The sequence below is a fragment of the Triturus cristatus genome, chromosome 5_1 (genome assembly GCF_964204655.1).
Source record: "Triturus cristatus chromosome 5_1, aTriCri1.1, whole genome shotgun sequence".
NCBI classification, from domain to species: domain Eukaryota; kingdom Metazoa; phylum Chordata; class Amphibia; order Caudata; family Salamandridae; genus Triturus; species Triturus cristatus.
In genome coordinates, this window is record NC_140587.1 from 398,674,949 (window position 1) to 398,693,831 (window position 18,883).

Below are 18,883 nucleotides of genomic sequence, written 5' to 3' on the forward strand. Positions count from 1 at the left end.
TGCTCTTAACCTCGTTTATTTTTAGGTTCGACCAAAGGAGCGGTCTATCTCATGTGATACCGTATAAACATTTCCACTGTTTAAATGTCAAAATTACGATATTCAACCACATTGCTGCTTTAAATTATATGTGATAAAGTACTCCTAATCACCTTTAGCCACAATGGTTCTTGTTATGGGTTTTACCATTTCATTAAGGGCACGAATGCTACTGTTTTGAGATTATTATTGTTTTCCCCTGTATAATATCACAATGCTCCTTCTAATGAGGCCGGTTACCACCGTAGTAAGGTGCATGAGTAAGAATGAGGAGTACGAGCAGAAAAGAGCATTATTAAGACCTTCTCCACGGGAGAGAGCAAGTCAGATAACAGTGAATAAGTATTCCAGGGGACCAAAAATACATCAAGAGCTTTGGGCCGTTCATAGAAATGGCACATCGTTTCAAAAGCACCAGTAATGGGTCCCTTTAACTGGGAAAGCAAAGATGCTAAGAACCTTAGTACTAACATGATAGAGCCTTTTGGGGATCTTAAAAAATGCAATTAATTATGTCAAATTATCTCAAAGTCTGTGAATGCTTGTAAAGAGCTTTGCACAATCAGTGTACTGCACATGAATGTTCAGGCTTTGCCTACTCAAGTCTCTGGGTTGGTAATGAGACAGTTCAGTACAGTGAAGCATGACATTAGTTGCAAGAAAAACAAGATCAATTCTGCTTGGATGGAGATGGGTGAATAAGGGTACATGTATGGCAAGTGGCGAGCGACCGGTTTCAAGGATAGTCTGGATAATCTTCTATTCGCACGGAACAGATTCACAATGAGCTCACTGTCAGGAAATAGAGAGGGGAGGGTCACTTGCAGGGGAGTAATGCAGATCCCTGCAGCCCCTCGGGTGATGCTAGGAAATGACTAAATTGCATGTGACTGAGGTTCTCGTGCCTCTGATGCAAAAGTCTTAAATGTGATATTTCTTTTTAATTGTTAGACTTGGCCCTTTTTTCAGGGTCATCACTGAACTATTTTGCCTTCCTCCTAGTCTTTTTTCTGACCTGGTGTTGGTGGTTTTAAGACTCTGGGCACTTTAGCACTGCTGTCCAGTGTAAAGTGCGTGTGCTCTCTGTGGTAAACATGGTAAGATTAGTCTACACCTGTTTGGCGTATTTAATTTACCTGTCAGTCCCTTGTAAAGTGGTATCTCAGATACCCAGGGCCAGTAAATTAAATGCTAATGGTGGGCTTTCAGCGCTGATTGTGCCACCCACCAAAGTAGCCTTTCAAACCTGTCTCAGGCCTCTGCCATTGCAGGGCCTGTGCAAGCAGTTTACTGCCGCCATGACGTGTCACATAAAGTGGGTGCCATGTCTGTGACCCCCTTTTACTATATATCAGTCGCCCCTGAGGTAGGCCCTAGTTAGCCCTATGGGCAGGGTGCATAGTAGGTAAAAGGTAGGACATGTGCCTTAACTGTGTGACATGTCCTGGTAGTGACAAACAGCCATTTTGGTTTCTCACTACTGTGAGGCTGCCCTCTCATAGGAACGAGAGGAGCAGTGTGGTCATGTTTGGAATAGTAATAATAAATGCTGCGTAATGGTGTTCGCAGATTTATTATCACTATTTTAGAAATGCCACTTTTAGAAGTTGGCATTTCTGTGTGCTATGTGTCTGTGCCTGCCTGATGTGTATTGCATGTCTGGCTCTGGAGTGACAGGGGCTGGTGAGTTGTGTGGCTCCAGAGGGGCAGGGTGAGTCAGCGCTAGGCTGAATGGGCAGATCTGCATTTGGAGTAGTGGGAGGAGTAGCCCCTGACCCTGACTAGGTCTGTGCCTGTCTTGTTCAATGCTGTCTCCGCTCCCCTGTGGTGTGTCTGGGGCCAGAGCTTAACCTGACAAAGGAGGGTGTGAGCACTGTATAGAAAGTGCTTCAGTACCCCCCAGAACCAGTTGGGACTGGTTCACCAAGCCCTCTGCCATGGCAGAACAAAGACAGAGCATGATATAAATATTGGGGCTGTGACCCCATGGCTGGTTGCTTTTGGTGCTTACTTGGAGCAGTGTGCCTGCTTGGACTGCTGGGCCCCAGGAGGAACCGCCACAAGGGATTGCCCCTCTGCTGGAGGGCTCTGTGAGCTGGCCTGCCTGGGCCCAGCTCTGCCCTTCTGGACTCTGGGGCTTAGCGCATGGTGAGCGCCTGACCTGTTTTCCCCCCAGGGTTTGGGGGATCCTGCCCTACGATGCTAAGGAGCCGTAGCACAAGGAACGGAGAGGAGCGCTTTTTGGCCCTGCATCGTGGGCAGCACCTCCCCCTCTCTTAGGGCCTGAGTAACGGAGGGGAGAGCCTAGACGTAGGAAGTGCTCTCCCGCTCCTGGCCGTGCCCACTTGTCGCAGCCGGGACTCTGCTAAGTGGCCCGAGCTGCGAGGAGGTTCCAAAATCCTGGGGAAACTCATCTCAGGAGACAGGCGGGAGCCTACCCCGCATTTTCTATCCCCGAAGAAAAGCAGGCGTCCCAAAAGTCAGGCGGACTGCCTGGATAGGGGCGGAGCCTTGCCTGAGGAAGCGGGAAGAGGCCAAGTCGACGGAGACTTCGCTCCGTACACATTCGCCAGAAGTCAGGCAGATCGTGCCTGGAGGAAGGCGGGGTCCCTGTGTGCCGGTGGGAGCCCAGCGTGTTGCCGGAAAGATTCACTGATGCACCGATGGATTTGGTCTTCTCCATATATTTCTGATCATTCTATTGTTTTCTGGGAAAATAATGATGCTGGAGAACTGAGCTACTGTGGTGTGGCAATTGTCTAAAGTGTCCATCAGAGGTATATAAATATGTCTCAGAGGGAGGAATCCAAGGCAGAACTATCCTTAGGCAGATATGGGATCAACAAACCAAAATGGACATCACAGCCAGGTGAGAACTGAAGTTCATGTCTGAATACTGCTGGCTATATACTAGGCTAGAGATGTCAGGCCAGTATGTTGTTGAGCACCTGCCGTTTATAGGTCAAAGGTAGCAAACACAAGGAGACTGGGGGTGAGTGTCTGAAAAGTTTCAGCAGTCTGTCCATCATCTCCTTGTGTTTGCTTTGTTTGCCCTAAGTTGGCAGGGTATTCCCAGACATGGGTCCCTTGCTCTCTTTGCCACTGGATTCAAGCTAGCCTGGCTGATGAGGGGTGTTATCCCGAAACCGGTCCCAGGATGCTTGTTTCTGGTCCAGGGAAGACCTGACTTGGCAGTTCATTCTGGACTGTTCCCATGAGGCACAGGGTCAAGACTGATTTGCATATAGCTGGGTCTGAGCTGGGGTGGCGAAGTGAGCTAAAGAACGATGATGGATTCAACCCAGATCTGTGACTGGGGGCGAGTGTCTGAAACATTTCAGCACTCAGTCCATCATCTCCTTGTGTTTGCTTTATAGGTCAAAGGTAAACATCAGTAATGTAATTTTACATAAGTATAAGACCCTCTATACACCAGTTATGGACAGGGATGTGGAATTCCTATAGACCGAAGCACAGGACCTATTGTTTGAGCTCAAGGACAAGTGGTCATGTGTATTTTGTCCTTGGGACAAGTAGGCCCAACCCCCTACCAAACCCTTTGGCTGCCAGTTCAGAGTACCACATTATGAATCAGGGAAAGACATTGCCTGCAGTTAAGGTAATCTTTCTGGCCATGTGCTAATGCTGTACAAGCTTGTATTTATGGTTCAATAATGCAAAGCCTTGATTATTAGGGTGAGCGCTCTAAGTAAATGTAGCCTCAGACTGCACTACTGACAGTGGTTCCAGTATAAAAATGTGTACACATGTTTTCAATGTTTAGCAACATGAGGCTATGTATAATGCTCCCAGAATGCTGTCTGATTAGGAGCAAATATTTACAAAAACTTGAAAGCAAGATTGATGATTCTTTGCTTTCAAAATAAAATGTTCACAAAAAATGCAAAAACATTTCGCTAAACTACTGTAAAATTGTAGGTACCATTTCTTTGCAGCATCATTTAGTAAAATGTGTTGATGTATGCTAGTATTTCCCAAAGATATTCATAATGGAAAATCAGGGTAAGCAGTTTTAATAAGATTATGGGTAACTTAAAAATAAACAAGCATTGGTAAAGTCAATAGGTTTGAAATTGTTGGTCAGCCTTTTAGTTTTGACAATGCATGCATTGTTTTGGCATGGCTTTTGTAAAACCTTATTGGTGTGGGAGCTTCTGTGTCCTCATCATTATAACAAACATTGGCAAAAGCACAGTAGTTCCTGGCACTGAACATAACGACTATGTATTGATATGCTTCTTGTGAAAGAACAGAATATGGTCACTCACAGTGAAGCTGGCCTATAAAGAGAGAGAGACAGAATTTTAATAAACACAAAAGGTAATGATTAACGCCAGACCTAATTAGGGTCCAAATTATTAAATAAAGTCTCAAAAGTGTACCCATGTCCTTGCATTAAGCACAGATATACGGCTTTTGTGAATGCACAAGCCTTCACAGAAGTAGGCCAAGAAATAATACTCCTAGAAAATATCTGCAAACTGCTTTTAGCATGAGTAAATATGCAGATTTAGATTTGCTCATGCAAAAATCTGAGTATTTGCAAGTTCACTCTCCCTCCAACCACTTTTTTCCCAACCCTGGAAGAAGTTTTAAGTCTGACAATGTCGGGAGTAAATATCAACCTTTCTAAGTATGGGAAAAGATTAGAGAAGAGTTGGTGAAACCCCTTAAAACATGCAAGTTAGTAGGTTTGCACAGACTCAAAAGGTCATTCCAACCCTGGACCTATTGCTCACCATTACCTTAAAACCCCAGTATGTAGATCTGCAGAAACGTGGCAACATAAGGGAATTGCTAGTATTCAAACCCTACTATGGAAGGAGTCCTGGCATAATCAGAGAGGCTATTTTAGAGCTCTTATATAATGAGATTGTTGCCATAATTTGATGCCGCATTACATGGCACAAAAGGGACAAGTGGATTTTGGTACAGAACAAGTAGATTTATGAAGCAACCTGCCCCTTGGACCAGTAGATATTTTGTTAAATTCCACACTATGGTATGCTACTATGTGTGATAAGACCCAAATGTACTCGTCATTGGTGGAAGGACAAGTGAACTTGGATCGTTTTATTACAATGGAATAAATAACACCAGCCTTTAAGTTACCTAAGGCAAAAGTGCAAGACATAATGATGGTGCATTTTATCAACTCTTTATTCTCGTATTGGCTTTCCTGTTGCTGCTCAAGGCATATAAAGAAGCTATCAAGAAGGAAAGATGCACCACACAAAGAAAAATGCCTAAACAAACATATGCCTAAACGCTGTGGATTTTATCACTCTTTATCAATGGTTATTTTGGATAATAAGATAGTTGTGAAGTTCACTGCATTTAACCTCACAACATTCATGAAGGCACTGGTGCATCCAGATCTAGTAGAGTGCGCATAGAGGATCAGCACCTGTGGCAGCCAAGAAGAGGTTATACTAAATGTTGTGCGCATGTGTGCTTCAATTGCTGTGTCACCAAGAATCTGGACCTTATTTGGATTAGATTAATTTGTCTCACATAATTCTTCACCCAGAGGTGTCCACTATGACAAAAGTGCTATGCAGCACATGGAAAAAGTAGTAATATGTATACGAATGCAGGGCTGTACAGACTAACTCTACACTTATATTACCACAGAGATACAGACAATAATCACCAAGTAGGTGGCAAATGTATATGCACTAATTTTTAAGCATGCAATGAGTGTGTGTTCAACGTAACACAGCAGGAGTTGTACCAGAGAGCTAGTTTCCCTAGGTCCTGATAAAAAGCCAATAGGGGTATGGCTTGAAACATGTTAACCTTTTAGAAAAGCAGGCAGATATCCTTCTTTTCCGTCTCCCCTCTGATTTTAATCATACCGACCAAAGGCCAGAAGAAATAGGTTGTACCTACTAGCTGGGTATTTTTACCTTTCACTTCAGCATAGAACACCTCCCACTCCTATTTTGTCTCCACCTTCTTTATCATTTTATACTCTTGAAAGTGCTCCCGCATATTCCGTAGGTCGCAGCACACCCAGTTCCATAACAGAAAGGGATTGACTCGATGATGAAGCATGCCACCAAGGGGTAACCTTTGTGGGTGAGGGTTTTACAAGAAAACCTTTGTTTTCTCCAGTGGAGGGTTAGTCTCCTCATAACAGCTGAGTTCCCATTTTGGTTGATACTCCCCCTTTCTTGATAAATATACAGCCAGTGTGCAGCTGTGGGAGTTTTTTCTGAATAAATTGCAAATTTTGATTCTAAGTTTATATCTCACATCTCCATCCAGGGCACTGACCACTACTTTGAAAGATATGGCTGAGATTACTGGACTTTCCTTCTCGGACAAGGAATTAGAGAGAATCTTAGCCACAATATCTCCATTTGAAGGTACTAACAATCTAGAAATGGGCATAGACAACACCAATTGGGATGAATTAACTGAGCAAAAAAGAACTTAGATCAAGACCATGATACATGGCATAATGATGACCGAATATTTATGAATGAGTACAGCCCCTTGTGATCTCATAGTACGCAATAAACCATTTATTTTCCAGCATGATAAAGCCTTCAAAAAAGACTGGTTCCTGATTTCATGGCATTGCACAAGGGACTGGCTTGTTTTAATCATAAAAACACCGACCCATCTGTCACAAGCACTGAAAACCGAAATACACACAATCAAAGTCCGTTTAAAGTCATATCAATCTGCATCCAGCCTCAAGAAGAGGCTGGATGAACTCAACCAAACTACGAGTGATTTCGAAGCAACACTTAGACTAAATTTCAGGAGTTGAAAAAAGATCCCAATAATTTCACACATGTACAGGTATTCTGGTACATTAAGGACGATTACGTCATGTCAGGGCGGAACACGGGTTACACCACCAATAGTGATTGCTCAGACACAAGGTCTAATAGCTCAGACTTCAGTACAGGCACAAATGACAACCACAGAGGTAGGAGGAATTACAGAAGGACTTCTGGACGGGGATATGGACAAGGGAGAGGATGGGCCACGTAAAATGGCTCCTCAGCACACCCTGTGCCATACTATTATGGTCACCCACCACCTCAGATGCATCCATCACCACTAGAGTACTGGAGACCAGCACAGGGTTCCTACTCGAATAATCTACACAACCAACAAATATCCTTTTTAGGGCCAGGCGAGGGACGCCCGAGAGGCAGGATGAAAAAGGGAACACAGGTCCAATGGGCTCCCACATCTCAGCAGGTCAGAATGACCACCAGGAGTATGACCAAAGATATGCCCATGGATGTGAACAACCAAGCAGGTCTGAGCCACCGACCAGCTTAGTAGTAAATCTCACTGATCATACCCGCTCATCTCCACAGATGCGGGTACTGGAGAAAGGCTTGTCCCCACAGCCAATTTGGACAAATTCAAACTCAATTGTGAGGTAAACTAATTTATAAGAAAAAATCAAACTAAAGGCTTTTTTGAGGGAAATTGTCAACAGGATGAGGAACTAGGAGACACAGGACTAAGAGTAAAATCTTCCTTTACTCCACCTGCCTCCACCATCCCAGTGGAAATTCTCACTCTTGAGAAGGCAGTTTTGAAAGATATTGGAGATATAGACCCCGGGACCTTACGAGTCTTTCATAATATCACTAAAGACGAAAAGGCAGTAAATACAAGAACTGGCTAGTGACAAAAGCACTTGGCCCTAGAGGAACACACTGGGATATCCTACAAGTGGCAGAATAATCAGAAAATTATACAGGATTTCATTTGTCTACAAAATAGTTATCTATTGTCAAAATGTATTAAAGCATAGGTGTCTCCGGTTTACTGCTTTCATGCTTGTCGATAAACTGGGACTTAGCACTTTACAAGAATCATATCAACTGAATGATTGTTCTCAGTGTTGCAATTTCACTGACACTTGTTCCTCAGGCGTCATGGTTAGATTTGCTTTAATTGTGTGCTCATTCTTAGAAAGGGTGCTGTAAACTTCCTGCTGAAGTCCCGCCTGGAGTCAAACAGGAGGCATCAAGTAGCTGCTGATGATTGGCGGGGGGGGGGTGGAGTAAAACATACAGAATGCCTCTACTCCAGCCTTCTAGCTCCTGGCACTGGACCAGATCTAGCCCATGTCCTTCCAGTGTTAAAACCCTCTCATTACCTACCGGATCAAGCAGTAGTATCAAAGGTCCAGACTCCATCAATACTTCAAACAAGCTGACCACAGTAAAGTCCCTTAACTTCTCATACCTCTGGCCCAAATGGCCAGAGTCAAGTGAACACCATGCAATGTGATAGCTTTAGCCTATTGAAGTTTATCATGTGTGCATTACTGGGAGCTTTATTGAAAACAGCAAAAGTGTGCCAGGTGGACATTATGGAAACTTTAACTGTGTGTGCTATTTAATTAGTGGATGTTGAACGAGGTGCCAGGGCATTATGGAATTGGCAGTGGTGGACAATGTTACTGCTGGTGTTGAGGAGACTTGCAAAATACATATGAGGATTAAAGAAAATGTGAAGTGATAACTTGGGCATTTTGGAAAAATGCAAAGTGTGCTAGCTGGCAATTACAGAAAACTGTGAAATATTCGCTGTAGAAAATTAGAAATGTACCTGTGCTAATTGAGACATAATGAAAAATGTCAACATGTTACCTGACACAACGGGTAATTCCTGTTTAGTGTATTTTCCCTCTTTAATTTTCGTTTTGAACCCTTAAATTGTGAATTCAGCCATGGATAGGGATGCAACTACGAGCGCTTTTATAAATTAGGTGTGCCTTCACATTGTCAAAGGGCAACTCCTGCTACTGTGGGCCTGGCTGCTTGTCAAGGTCTGCGGCTGACACTATGGAATAATAACATATTAAAAATTAGCCAGTGAAAGTGTAGTTTACCCTGTCTGTACAATCGAGGTGAATTGTGGAACTGTTTTATTTCACAGTTTGAAGTCAATTATATGTATCTTACAAAGTTGCACTGACTCTTGATATGCCTGATACAAGACTGTAAAAAACAAGTGGTAAATTTGGATCACAGGGTAGTTAAGTATGCCACTGGACTAACCTATAGGGCTATTATGGAATTTGAAAAGTCTGCATATCAGAGGAATTGTGGACGCACAGCAAAGTGTGGTAAAATACGTATTATGGAAACTTGCAATGTGATAACTAGGGCATTATAGAAAATACAAAACTAGCCAAAACCTTTATTTAAAAGGGTCATACACCTTACCAAAATTTAACAATGTTACTTTCTAAATGGGCTACAAAATGCACCATCTCCTACGAAACCACCCATACAACTGATGAAGACAATTCCAAATACCTGTGGAGTTGGCTTTATATACTACAGCATTTTGACAAAACTAACACATTTAAAATGAACCTAATAATCTATAGTTATCATGTGTTCACTGAGAAGAACGCCCATCCATCTCCATGTTACGTGATCTTTCAATCCTACTAAGGTTTGACCAATGTTGGTGCAGAAAGTATTTGGAATACATAATTTACAACTAAATTTCTCTACCGTTCCCTTGGGTAGAACCCCAAACCTTCATGTAAAATGGGATTTCAGTCTAACCATTTTTATATCTCTACCACTGTCCTACAGGTCTTTAAAATGCACCATTTGTCACTAATTTACTAAATGAACTTGGAGGAGAGCCATCAACTCTCTTGCAGAATTATATTGTAATCGTTACACTATTTTCAAGTCTTTATGCAGAAAAAGACTTCATCAATTGGCATAAGTAAAAACAAATAAACACAGCGTAGCCTTCACTCGCTGTACCTTGAGCTTCAAATGCGTTCACATTTTACTTTAAATGCCCCCCCCCACATACTGCAAATTGATGTTCATTTATATGTTGTGATTGAGTAAGTTATGCCCATTAGAGAGCTTGGTCAAGGTTTGATTATTTTACCAAACCATCTATGCTCACATCCTATTATAGTTCAGATGTTGCTCTCATTTCAATTGATACATAAACGTTGCTCATTGCTTACAAAGGGTCGGATACCTCTGCCCTACACCAACACTCCAAACGCCAACATGCACTTTGTGTAAGTCCAGGCGGGTCAAAAATAACTGTAAATTGCTTGTCCCGAGCATAATGGTGAACATGGGATCTCCTGTACATGACTACAGAAGATCCAAGGCAGACAAAGAAGTCCTTAATCAAGCTCCAATCACACACAATGAATTTTCTTGTAACACACATTCTACTATCTAGACTAACCTGATGCACTTCAAAGGACATTTCCTGGTCCCCTGGATACAAACTATATGGGTTCGAGGAGGTTGCTGTGATACAGAACATTAAACTTGTCTGTGGAGTAAGTCATATTTGGGTCCTATACATACCAAAGGACTTGATCTGAAATTGAATGTTTTCAGGATGCTCACATTCTAGATTCAGCTACTTGTTGTGATTTTTTTTTTAAATGCGCAGCTATCTGCTTAGTCCATTGTCTTTTGTGATTTTAAGTCATGAAACAAATATCCATGGTCCAGATTTACGTGGAGAACAAAAGAAGGCCCGTAGCAGAATTAGAATGCAGTAAGCATAAATGAGGTGCAGAATAATAATGATATCATTTTGATGTCCCAAAGGGGAATGTGAACATGTTCTGCCCACTTACATGCCCAGAAATGTGGATCATCATCACCAACTTTATCAAATTCATCCTATAATTACAGAATGTCAAAGAATACAATCCTTGCCGATTACAAGGTGATGATGTTTACTCTACAGTTATTTCACAAAAGGAGTACGTGTTGCAAAAATGTGTATAGCACACAAAAGCACAATTTTCCTTTTATAGACACGATGAAAATATATTTGTAGAAATTACTCTTAATCCATTTCCATGAAAAATGAGAGGAGGATGGGATTGTGCCCTTTCGTGCTCATGTACACACTCACTGCAACCATTTTTGGAGTGTATTTACTGGTATATTTGAGTTGAGAAAATCACTGGAAGGGCTGGTGACATCTGGGAGTTCAGGTTTGGACTGTTCTTATTGAGACAGGACCATGGCTGACTTGCATTAGGATTATCCCTGTCTAGAGCGTGACAATAAGTTAGGAGAAATGTACTGAAATGTAGCGCAATTAATTACCAGTGAAAGACATTAATTCAAGCAAACCAGCCATCACTTTTTTTATTTTTCTCACGGTTGGTGAATACCCAAAAAGTTATGACTTCTTGGATGTTAACTACCTTCCCAAAGGCCACTCTACCTGCCACTTCAGAAGAGAACATTCAATGTCCACCCCTAGCTCTTCACTGAATGCTAGGGAAAATCTGCAATACTTGAGTGTCAAACTTGTGTAAATTCCGAGAACCAGTAAATTTAATCTGCGGCATTAAGGCCGAAAGATCGTCATTCTGAAACCATAAATATTTTTGGGATGAGCCAATTTGTATTAATATGTGCAATAAAAGTTGCAAATGTGCTCACAGTGTCTAAGTGCCTCCAGAAGAACTGCTAGCCACACACCTATATAGAGTAAATGGAAGATTCGTATGCTTTGCAGCACAACAATTTCAAGACTGGATCTTTCTTTCCTCTTTTAACTCACCTTTAAAAGATATAATATGCGAATATACAAAAAAATATTATGTCAATGCTATTTGAAATCGTATTTATAGATGTTCAGAGGTGGGCGGAAGGGCTATCTAGGCTGACAAAAAGACATTTGAAACACGCAATGGTATTGATAGCAAAATACCTTTTCAAATCACAGATCATTTTAGTTTCAAAGGCAATGAAGTCTTTAACGAGCTTTTAATACTGTGTTGGAGGCCTTAAAATGAAGATGCAACAAAAAGAGACCTCTGGCTGCTGTGAAAAGTGTGATAACTGATGAAACTCTACGTCAGTACTTTTTCTGACTCCACTCAGTGTTCTTATTTGCAACTAATTGATTCTGCAGCTGGAGTGGTAAAAATAGAGAGGTGTAAAACAACACTAAACTAAATGTAGATTTTGAATACTTCCTCGCAGGTTTTTACATTATTGCACTCAATTTCTCCCACAGAAAATTAATCTGTTTATAAATTTACCAGCTTATTTTCAATTGGATATTCAGTTTGGATTGAAGAGCGCTGATGAGCCAATTTGCAGCAGTTAGCTGAAGAGCGACAGAGCCTCTAAACCTTTAAACTCGCCTGCCAAAAAGCTGGACCAATTTTCCCTATGGCAGGAAGCAAAGGCGTGTCTCATCCAAAAATATTTTGGGGTATTCAAAAGAATAGAACACTCCTAGAAGCTCTTGCCATCACCTCCGAAGCCCTAAAGCTCACAATTGTATGTGCACCAAAACTTCATGATCACTGGCCTGCCAGGACAAACCGCAATATGAAGGAAGGGAAAACAGACACATGGGTGATCATCATATGAGTGCCTTGATGCAAATTCTTAACATCTCAACATGGTTTTCATTTAGCATAGAAGAGCTTACGTGATGTAATAAATTAGTAAACCAGTCCTCCAAGCGAATAAAGCATTTCTTACTTAGACATTTATTATCTTTTCCAAAGCAATAGACCGGCACACCACCATGAAGCTCTGTAACAAGGAACAGCTTGAAATAGTGCCGGAATATTGTAATCAAAATATCACTCATTGCAAATGCTCGATGCAACCGAATTTTGGGGAACTAACCCACCCCAGCAGGCCCTTAAAATGTATATAAAAAAAAAAGAGTCCGGTCCTGGTCTTTTCACTCGGACAGGGCACAACTGGCAAAACGGAAACATTCCTGGGCGGTTTGATCGGGGTTTAAGCCATGTGTCGCAGTGCCACATCTATCATGCACCTACGCAGTAGCATGGAAAAAAAGATTTTGGGCACTCAGGATGGGTGAATGGCCTTTCTTGCACCATCTACCAGATTGGCGCAGCTCAAATGAAAATACAGTGTGCAGGGGGGGTGGGTGCACCTCGGAGTCGATAGAGCATGTGGCATGTATTTGTCCCGCCTTAATTACCGATCGAGGGATGTTGCTACCAGGGGAATGGAATAAACTCGGTGTTCACTCCTGCCGCCAAGCCATCATAGCAGCCGTGAATACAGAGAACCTGACGCTTAATATCTGGTTTGCCAAGTTGGTCACAAGAGCGGTAAAAACTTTAACGAAGTGGGAGTGCCAGTAACCATATCCCCGTTTTTTACTGCACTGGGTCGTTTCTCTCTCTTAAACAACAGTTAGTCGCCATTCTTTTTTCTGACTCAACCTGTTAACTGCACTGTGTGGTCTATTGGCTGCTCACCTCATCGCACTGCCCTGAGTTTCATGGAGACACCAGAGACCATATCCTTTTTTATGCCGAGATCACCATCCGTCTAGATAGACCCTTAAAGTGAGCGGATTGGACAGTTGAACTGCAAGGGACTTGTGTCATGTCCGTCTGCCATGCCCTTCTTTTTTTTACTGTGTTTTGATTGAATTGCTCTCTTTTTAGTAACGAAGCTTCTGCACCCCTCAGCACACACCTTTTTATACATAATGCATGTCACTGGAAAATCGCGAAAACTTAAATCTGGGATCTTTGGCCTTGTGCAATATTGTAATATCAAATATTTTAACTTTTGTATCATCGACTATTTTTATACCCTTTTTTTCAAAAGTATTTTTCTAGTGGCCAGATTTTAATTAATCAAGCAATAAAGTTTCTTTATACACGTAATCAAAATATTGTCTGACAAATTTAGAGCATCCATAAGATCGTTTACAAAAATAATGGTACACTGGAGTTATTAATTGAAAATCTACACCTAATAGGATATATTTGTGACCTATATTTAGAGCACGATATTTGTGTCAGACGATATTTTTGGTAACAATATTCCAACATAACTTTTTTTTACAAAGCAAAAAACCTTACTCTCAACCACCCAGGACCCTAGATCCCCAGTCACACATATTTCCCTGTATAGTAAATAACTCCACCCGCCACTAAAGCTTTTGAAGTCAGAATAAGACAATTAGACAAAAAGGCAAAGACAGCATACACAAACCACACTGTGAGCAACACTAGTTAAGCCTGCTTCAACAAATCTGCGAGTCTAGGCCTAAAGATCTGAGGTCATATAGATTTGTCCATTATAGTTTGGTTTTGCATTTAAAAGTTTTGCTGTTGACACAAAAATAAAATTGCCATCAATGACTCGATTCAACATGCTGGATTATGAAAACATGCCTTACTTTCAGTTACCACTGAAAGTCGCAACAACGGCAGACAGGCTGCAGTGATTGCAGAATACAGGGGTGTGTGAATCCTAGATCATTCCAATCCCACGCTCTATCAACTGACCTATGCATATGTGAGGTATCATTCAATTTACTCTGAAAGTTCTAAAGGTGTATTCACTTTTGATCCCATAAGCTGCTATGTGCCTTGTGCGCCACTCGGCCATGGGGAGTGAGCTACAGCTGGGTACACCTCTGCAGTGCTAATTCAACCGGCAGCGCCGGGACACCTCCTTGTGAGGTAGCTGTTCGCGCTCTAGAAAATGCTGTATTATTATTATTATTATTTGTGCCTGGCAGATGAGAACCACTAATATGGGAGGTTTGACAAAATGCTTAAATGGGGTCTCCTAAGACTGATGTCATAGTAGCCATAGCCCATGCACTTCTACAATTCTTCAGTCAATATCAAGGCTCAATTCCTACAGAATCCAGCCAAGCACAGCTATGTCTTCATTGTCACAGTGACAGACACTAGCTCAGTCATGCCTACCATTCACGTCACATTGTTCACTCGGCAGCGGTCTTCATATGTGTACTTTTTGTAAAAGGGCTCCCTCAGAGAATACCTTAAGCGATGGGGAATGAATCACAGTGGGTTGCTCAGCATACCTCAATTGAAAGCCTGAAGGGTTCAGCAGTTCATCATACATTGGCATGTTTATAATTGTAATCAGGACTTGATGGCTGCTAGCGTCCTTTTGTGTTCAATCCAAGACGAATATTATTAAAATATGCTACCCATGAAGACATCTGTACTATCTGCTCCACTCTAAAGGGTACCATGAGTAACATATAGGAGTCAGCTTAGATCCTTACTCGAGTTTCTTGGTTCTGAGATGAAAAGCACACTTGACCACAAAATCGTTACTTTGTTTTCAGACTTGGAAATGCTCCTTTTTACAAAAGGATCTCTGCCTAGTTTTGTTCTGTGGGCTTGGTATGTTTTGGACATAATAAACAAATAAAAGAGACTATAAACTTGAAAAACTGTGGTTTATATTCCATGCCTGGATTCCACACAATATTTTGTTTATGTATAATTTACGCAAGTGTCAACAAGTGCCACAGTGTACTGCATTCTCTCTCTAAAGAATGGTTTCTACAGTCTGCTGTGTGTAGCATCCAAAAAGCAAACATCAAAATCAAAACACAAGATAAAAAAAACTCAATACACACAAGAATGTCATCTTCGAGAAAACCTACAACGGTAAATGATGTGGAATAGAAGTTTCATTGCAATATTTCAAAAAGAGTTCAAAGTGTTGAAAAATTAGAGAATGACATCTCAAAAATATAATACACTTCAGTATAGAAAACACCAAGGCAGAGGTTCTCCTAGTACTATTCACTTATGTGAAGTCTGGTTTAGCCCATCTAACATTCAACCTGCTGTGGGCTTGAGGAAATGACAGATGTTGCACCCATCAAAATAATAGCTTGCCATGAGCGACATAAGTTGAAACGTAATGCCACATCATTACGACATAGTGGACTGGTCTGTAATTAAAGAGTAACAAACACCACAACACAATTAAAGAGAATCTTAACTATTGATCACTCTTAAGTGACTACCCAGCAGTGCCTGGGCCGCTTTATAACAGTTCCGTCGACCAGGGTTTAAAAAGTGTACACTTACCTGTAACATGTGAGTGCTTTTCTAATTTTTTCACTACTCTCAAAGATACGATACAAATTAGCAGACACTATAAATATGATACTATCAGATACTCGTAGACAGCCACAACTTCAAGTGTGGCCCAGAAGACTGACACGTCATAATATATCCAGGGAAGTATGAAACTACCAAGGGGGCGAAGAACAAGTACATGAACACAAATAAATATAGTTGTGAAATAGATAGATAGATAGATAGATAGATAGATAGATAGATAGATAGATAGATAGATAGATAGATAGATACGTTAGGGAACGTGAGAAACCGAGAGAAAAGGGCGAGTGGGAGAAGTAAAGAGCCATAGAGGGAGAAAGTAAAGAGAAGTAGAGATGAATGAAGAAAGGAGGTTGTCAGAAGGAAACAGAATAGGCAAACAAAATAAAAAAATACCAAAATAAGAGAAAGGGGAGAGTGGGGAAATTAGAGCGAAAAAGAGCGTGAGTGTGTACGAGTTACTAATGCACGAATGTGTGTCTACTGTGGCCTTCAATGTTTTTGATCAGGCTATTTCGTGAGACAGCAACTCAGACATGTGCTAATTATTAGCCATGTTTGCTACTTCTTAGCGACCCAGCATATGCGCTACCAAGCTAACACACGTAAACAAACTCATTTGCCTATAACTGCACCCACTACACATACACGCTGATCAATTATCAGGTGCGCTGTATTTGGAGGATGTAAGTGTGAAAAAACAGTGAAGGGACGATGGATGTGCGGGGCAGCACACTTTACGGACTCATCTGTTCTGTGTGTAGATGGCAGCTGCAGGCAGCAGCACCCTGGACAGCTCCGCGGTGCTGAAGCTGCAGAGCCCAGAGTCTGTTCACCGGCCCTGCCTTGTTCCTCTGCCGGGGACGCGCGGCACGGCCGCAGGTCCGTGCCTCCCTAACCCCCGGGGTCGGGGGCAGACAGCGGCTCCCCGCACACATCTGCGGGGGAAGATGGCGGCTCTTCGGTACCCACCCACTGACTGCCCATGGTGTGTCTCCGGCCAGAGGGAAGCCTCGTGTGAAGCCAACCCCACTCGCAGTGCAACTACTGCTGGGCTCGTACGGAGAGATGGAGTGGAACTACGGGAGACAGTGCCGGCGCACCGGGATGAGCAAAGTGCACTGACAGCAGCACCGCCGGGCTGGCACCTGCGAGCGGCCATGTTGGATTTCTGGCCTCAGCCATAGCAGGAGAGGATACATAGGAAGCCTGGGCCAGAACAGTACATGGGATCCGTGAAGAGGGTTATCTTCAATAGGGACTGTACAATATACCAATAAACCATCACATTACTGACCCCAATCATTCCTAGACTCTTAGGGAGGTAGGGATTAAGGGGTGACAGAGTACACCAACTGAAGCTCAGGGGAAGGGGAGACCAGCAGGCCCTGATCAAAAAGGAAGAATGTGATACCAGAAGCCCGTGGTGAGCAAAGATGTCCAGACCCTGCTTGTATGAAAGAGGATCAGAAGCCCGTGGAGAGCGAGGCACATGAAAAACACCTGCCCCTGTAGAGTGTGAGGCGTGAAATATCAGCGTGCCCTTGTAAATGAGTTGGCCGTGCTAAACATGAACCCATGGTGAAGATGGGTACCTGAAAACACACCAGCCGTTTATGAGAGGAAAACATTAGCAAGACCTGGTGAGTGAGGCCAGGTAGGATCAACAGCATATGTGGGTAAGGGGGTCTACTAATGTGGCAGACGTGAACAGTAGCAGGAGGTCCCAGAGGGGAGTTTAATGGAGAGCCCGAGTGCATCCAGTATAAACACCAGTATAAAAGCGATCACTTACTTGAGCACGGACTGCTCCTTCTCCTCCTCCTTTTTCTGCCGGTCCATGACAGCCAATATAATCTTGCGCTCCTCCTCGGTGAGATGGCTGAGGTCGGGCATCTCTGGGGGAGGCAGGGACTGCGGGGGGTTCCCCGACTGCTGGGGAGGCTGTTGTTGAGAGTGATGGGAAGGTGGCTGAGCGTGCAAGAGGGGCTGGGAGTGGAGCTGTGCTTGTGAATGGAGCTGTGCTTGCGAGTGGGGCTGTGAATGCAGCTGTGCCTGGGCGTGCAGCTGGGCCTGGGTGTGCAGCTGGGCCTGGGTGTGCGGCTGCGAGTGCAGCTGGGGCTGGGAGTGGGGCTGTGCCTGCGAGTGGAGCTGTGCCTGGGAACGGAGCTGGACGGCAGGCTGAGCAGCAGCAAGATGAGCAGGGCCGCCCCGGGGCCCGGGAGCAGCAGACATGATGGTGGCAGCAGGAGAAGCGCACTGTACACGCACACACACTGGCCGAGAGCCGGCAGCCGCCCGCAGCCAGGCCGCGGCAGATACATACAAGGGGCGGGCAGCCCGCGGTCAGTGCTCCGGGCAGGGCAGAGTGGGGATGGTGGAGCACGAGCTCGCTGGATAGGTTGCCGCGCACGGCGCGGAGAAGGCGAGCTCCGTGCCCGGGCAGTGCCAGCCGCCGCGTGCCGTTCTGTTCATGCCCCCCTGTGCCCGCGCGAGGCCGGCCGTGCAGTGCGCCCAGCGCCCAGCGGCCGTCACACTGGAATAGGGCTACGGGCCAGAGTGAACTGAGATTGGCCACTGCGCATGCGTGCGTCAGGAGCAGCTGGTCGGAGGGGGCGGGGCCCGCGCGGCCTATTTCCGGGGAGAGGTGCTGCCGGTGAATGGGGCTGTGGGCGCTGCACAGCAGTGCACGTACATCACTCCTCCCCTTCCTGCCCGCTCAGAGGCGACAGCCTCCTAGTAAGCAGCACTTGAGAAGGTGCATGCTGGTAGCCAGCATCTAAGGGGGCATTCTGTGGTACAGTTAGAGGGTGTGATCGCGGACGAGACTGACATGCAAGTTTCATTTCAGTGAAGACTGGAGCCACAAGTCAGGAGCACGCCGAGATTATTGTTCACCTGACGTCTCCC

At 43.7% G+C, this 18,883-nt stretch overlaps 1 protein-coding gene across 2 annotated transcripts in view; it reads right to left on the reverse strand.

Moving 5' to 3' along the window:
- Positions 1-18,509, reverse strand: part of RIMS2 (regulating synaptic membrane exocytosis 2) — a 1,922,267-nt gene extending 1,903,758 nt beyond the window's left edge. For both annotated transcript variants that reach the window (XM_085605119.1, XM_085605120.1), the window contains exon 1: positions 17,769-18,509. In XM_085605119.1, coding sequence (XP_085461245.1) covers positions 17,769-18,208 — 440 coding nt within the window. In that variant the 5' untranslated portion in view covers positions 18,209-18,509. The remainder of the gene's footprint in view (positions 1-17,768) is intronic.
- Positions 18,510-18,883: the final 374 nt, after the last annotated feature.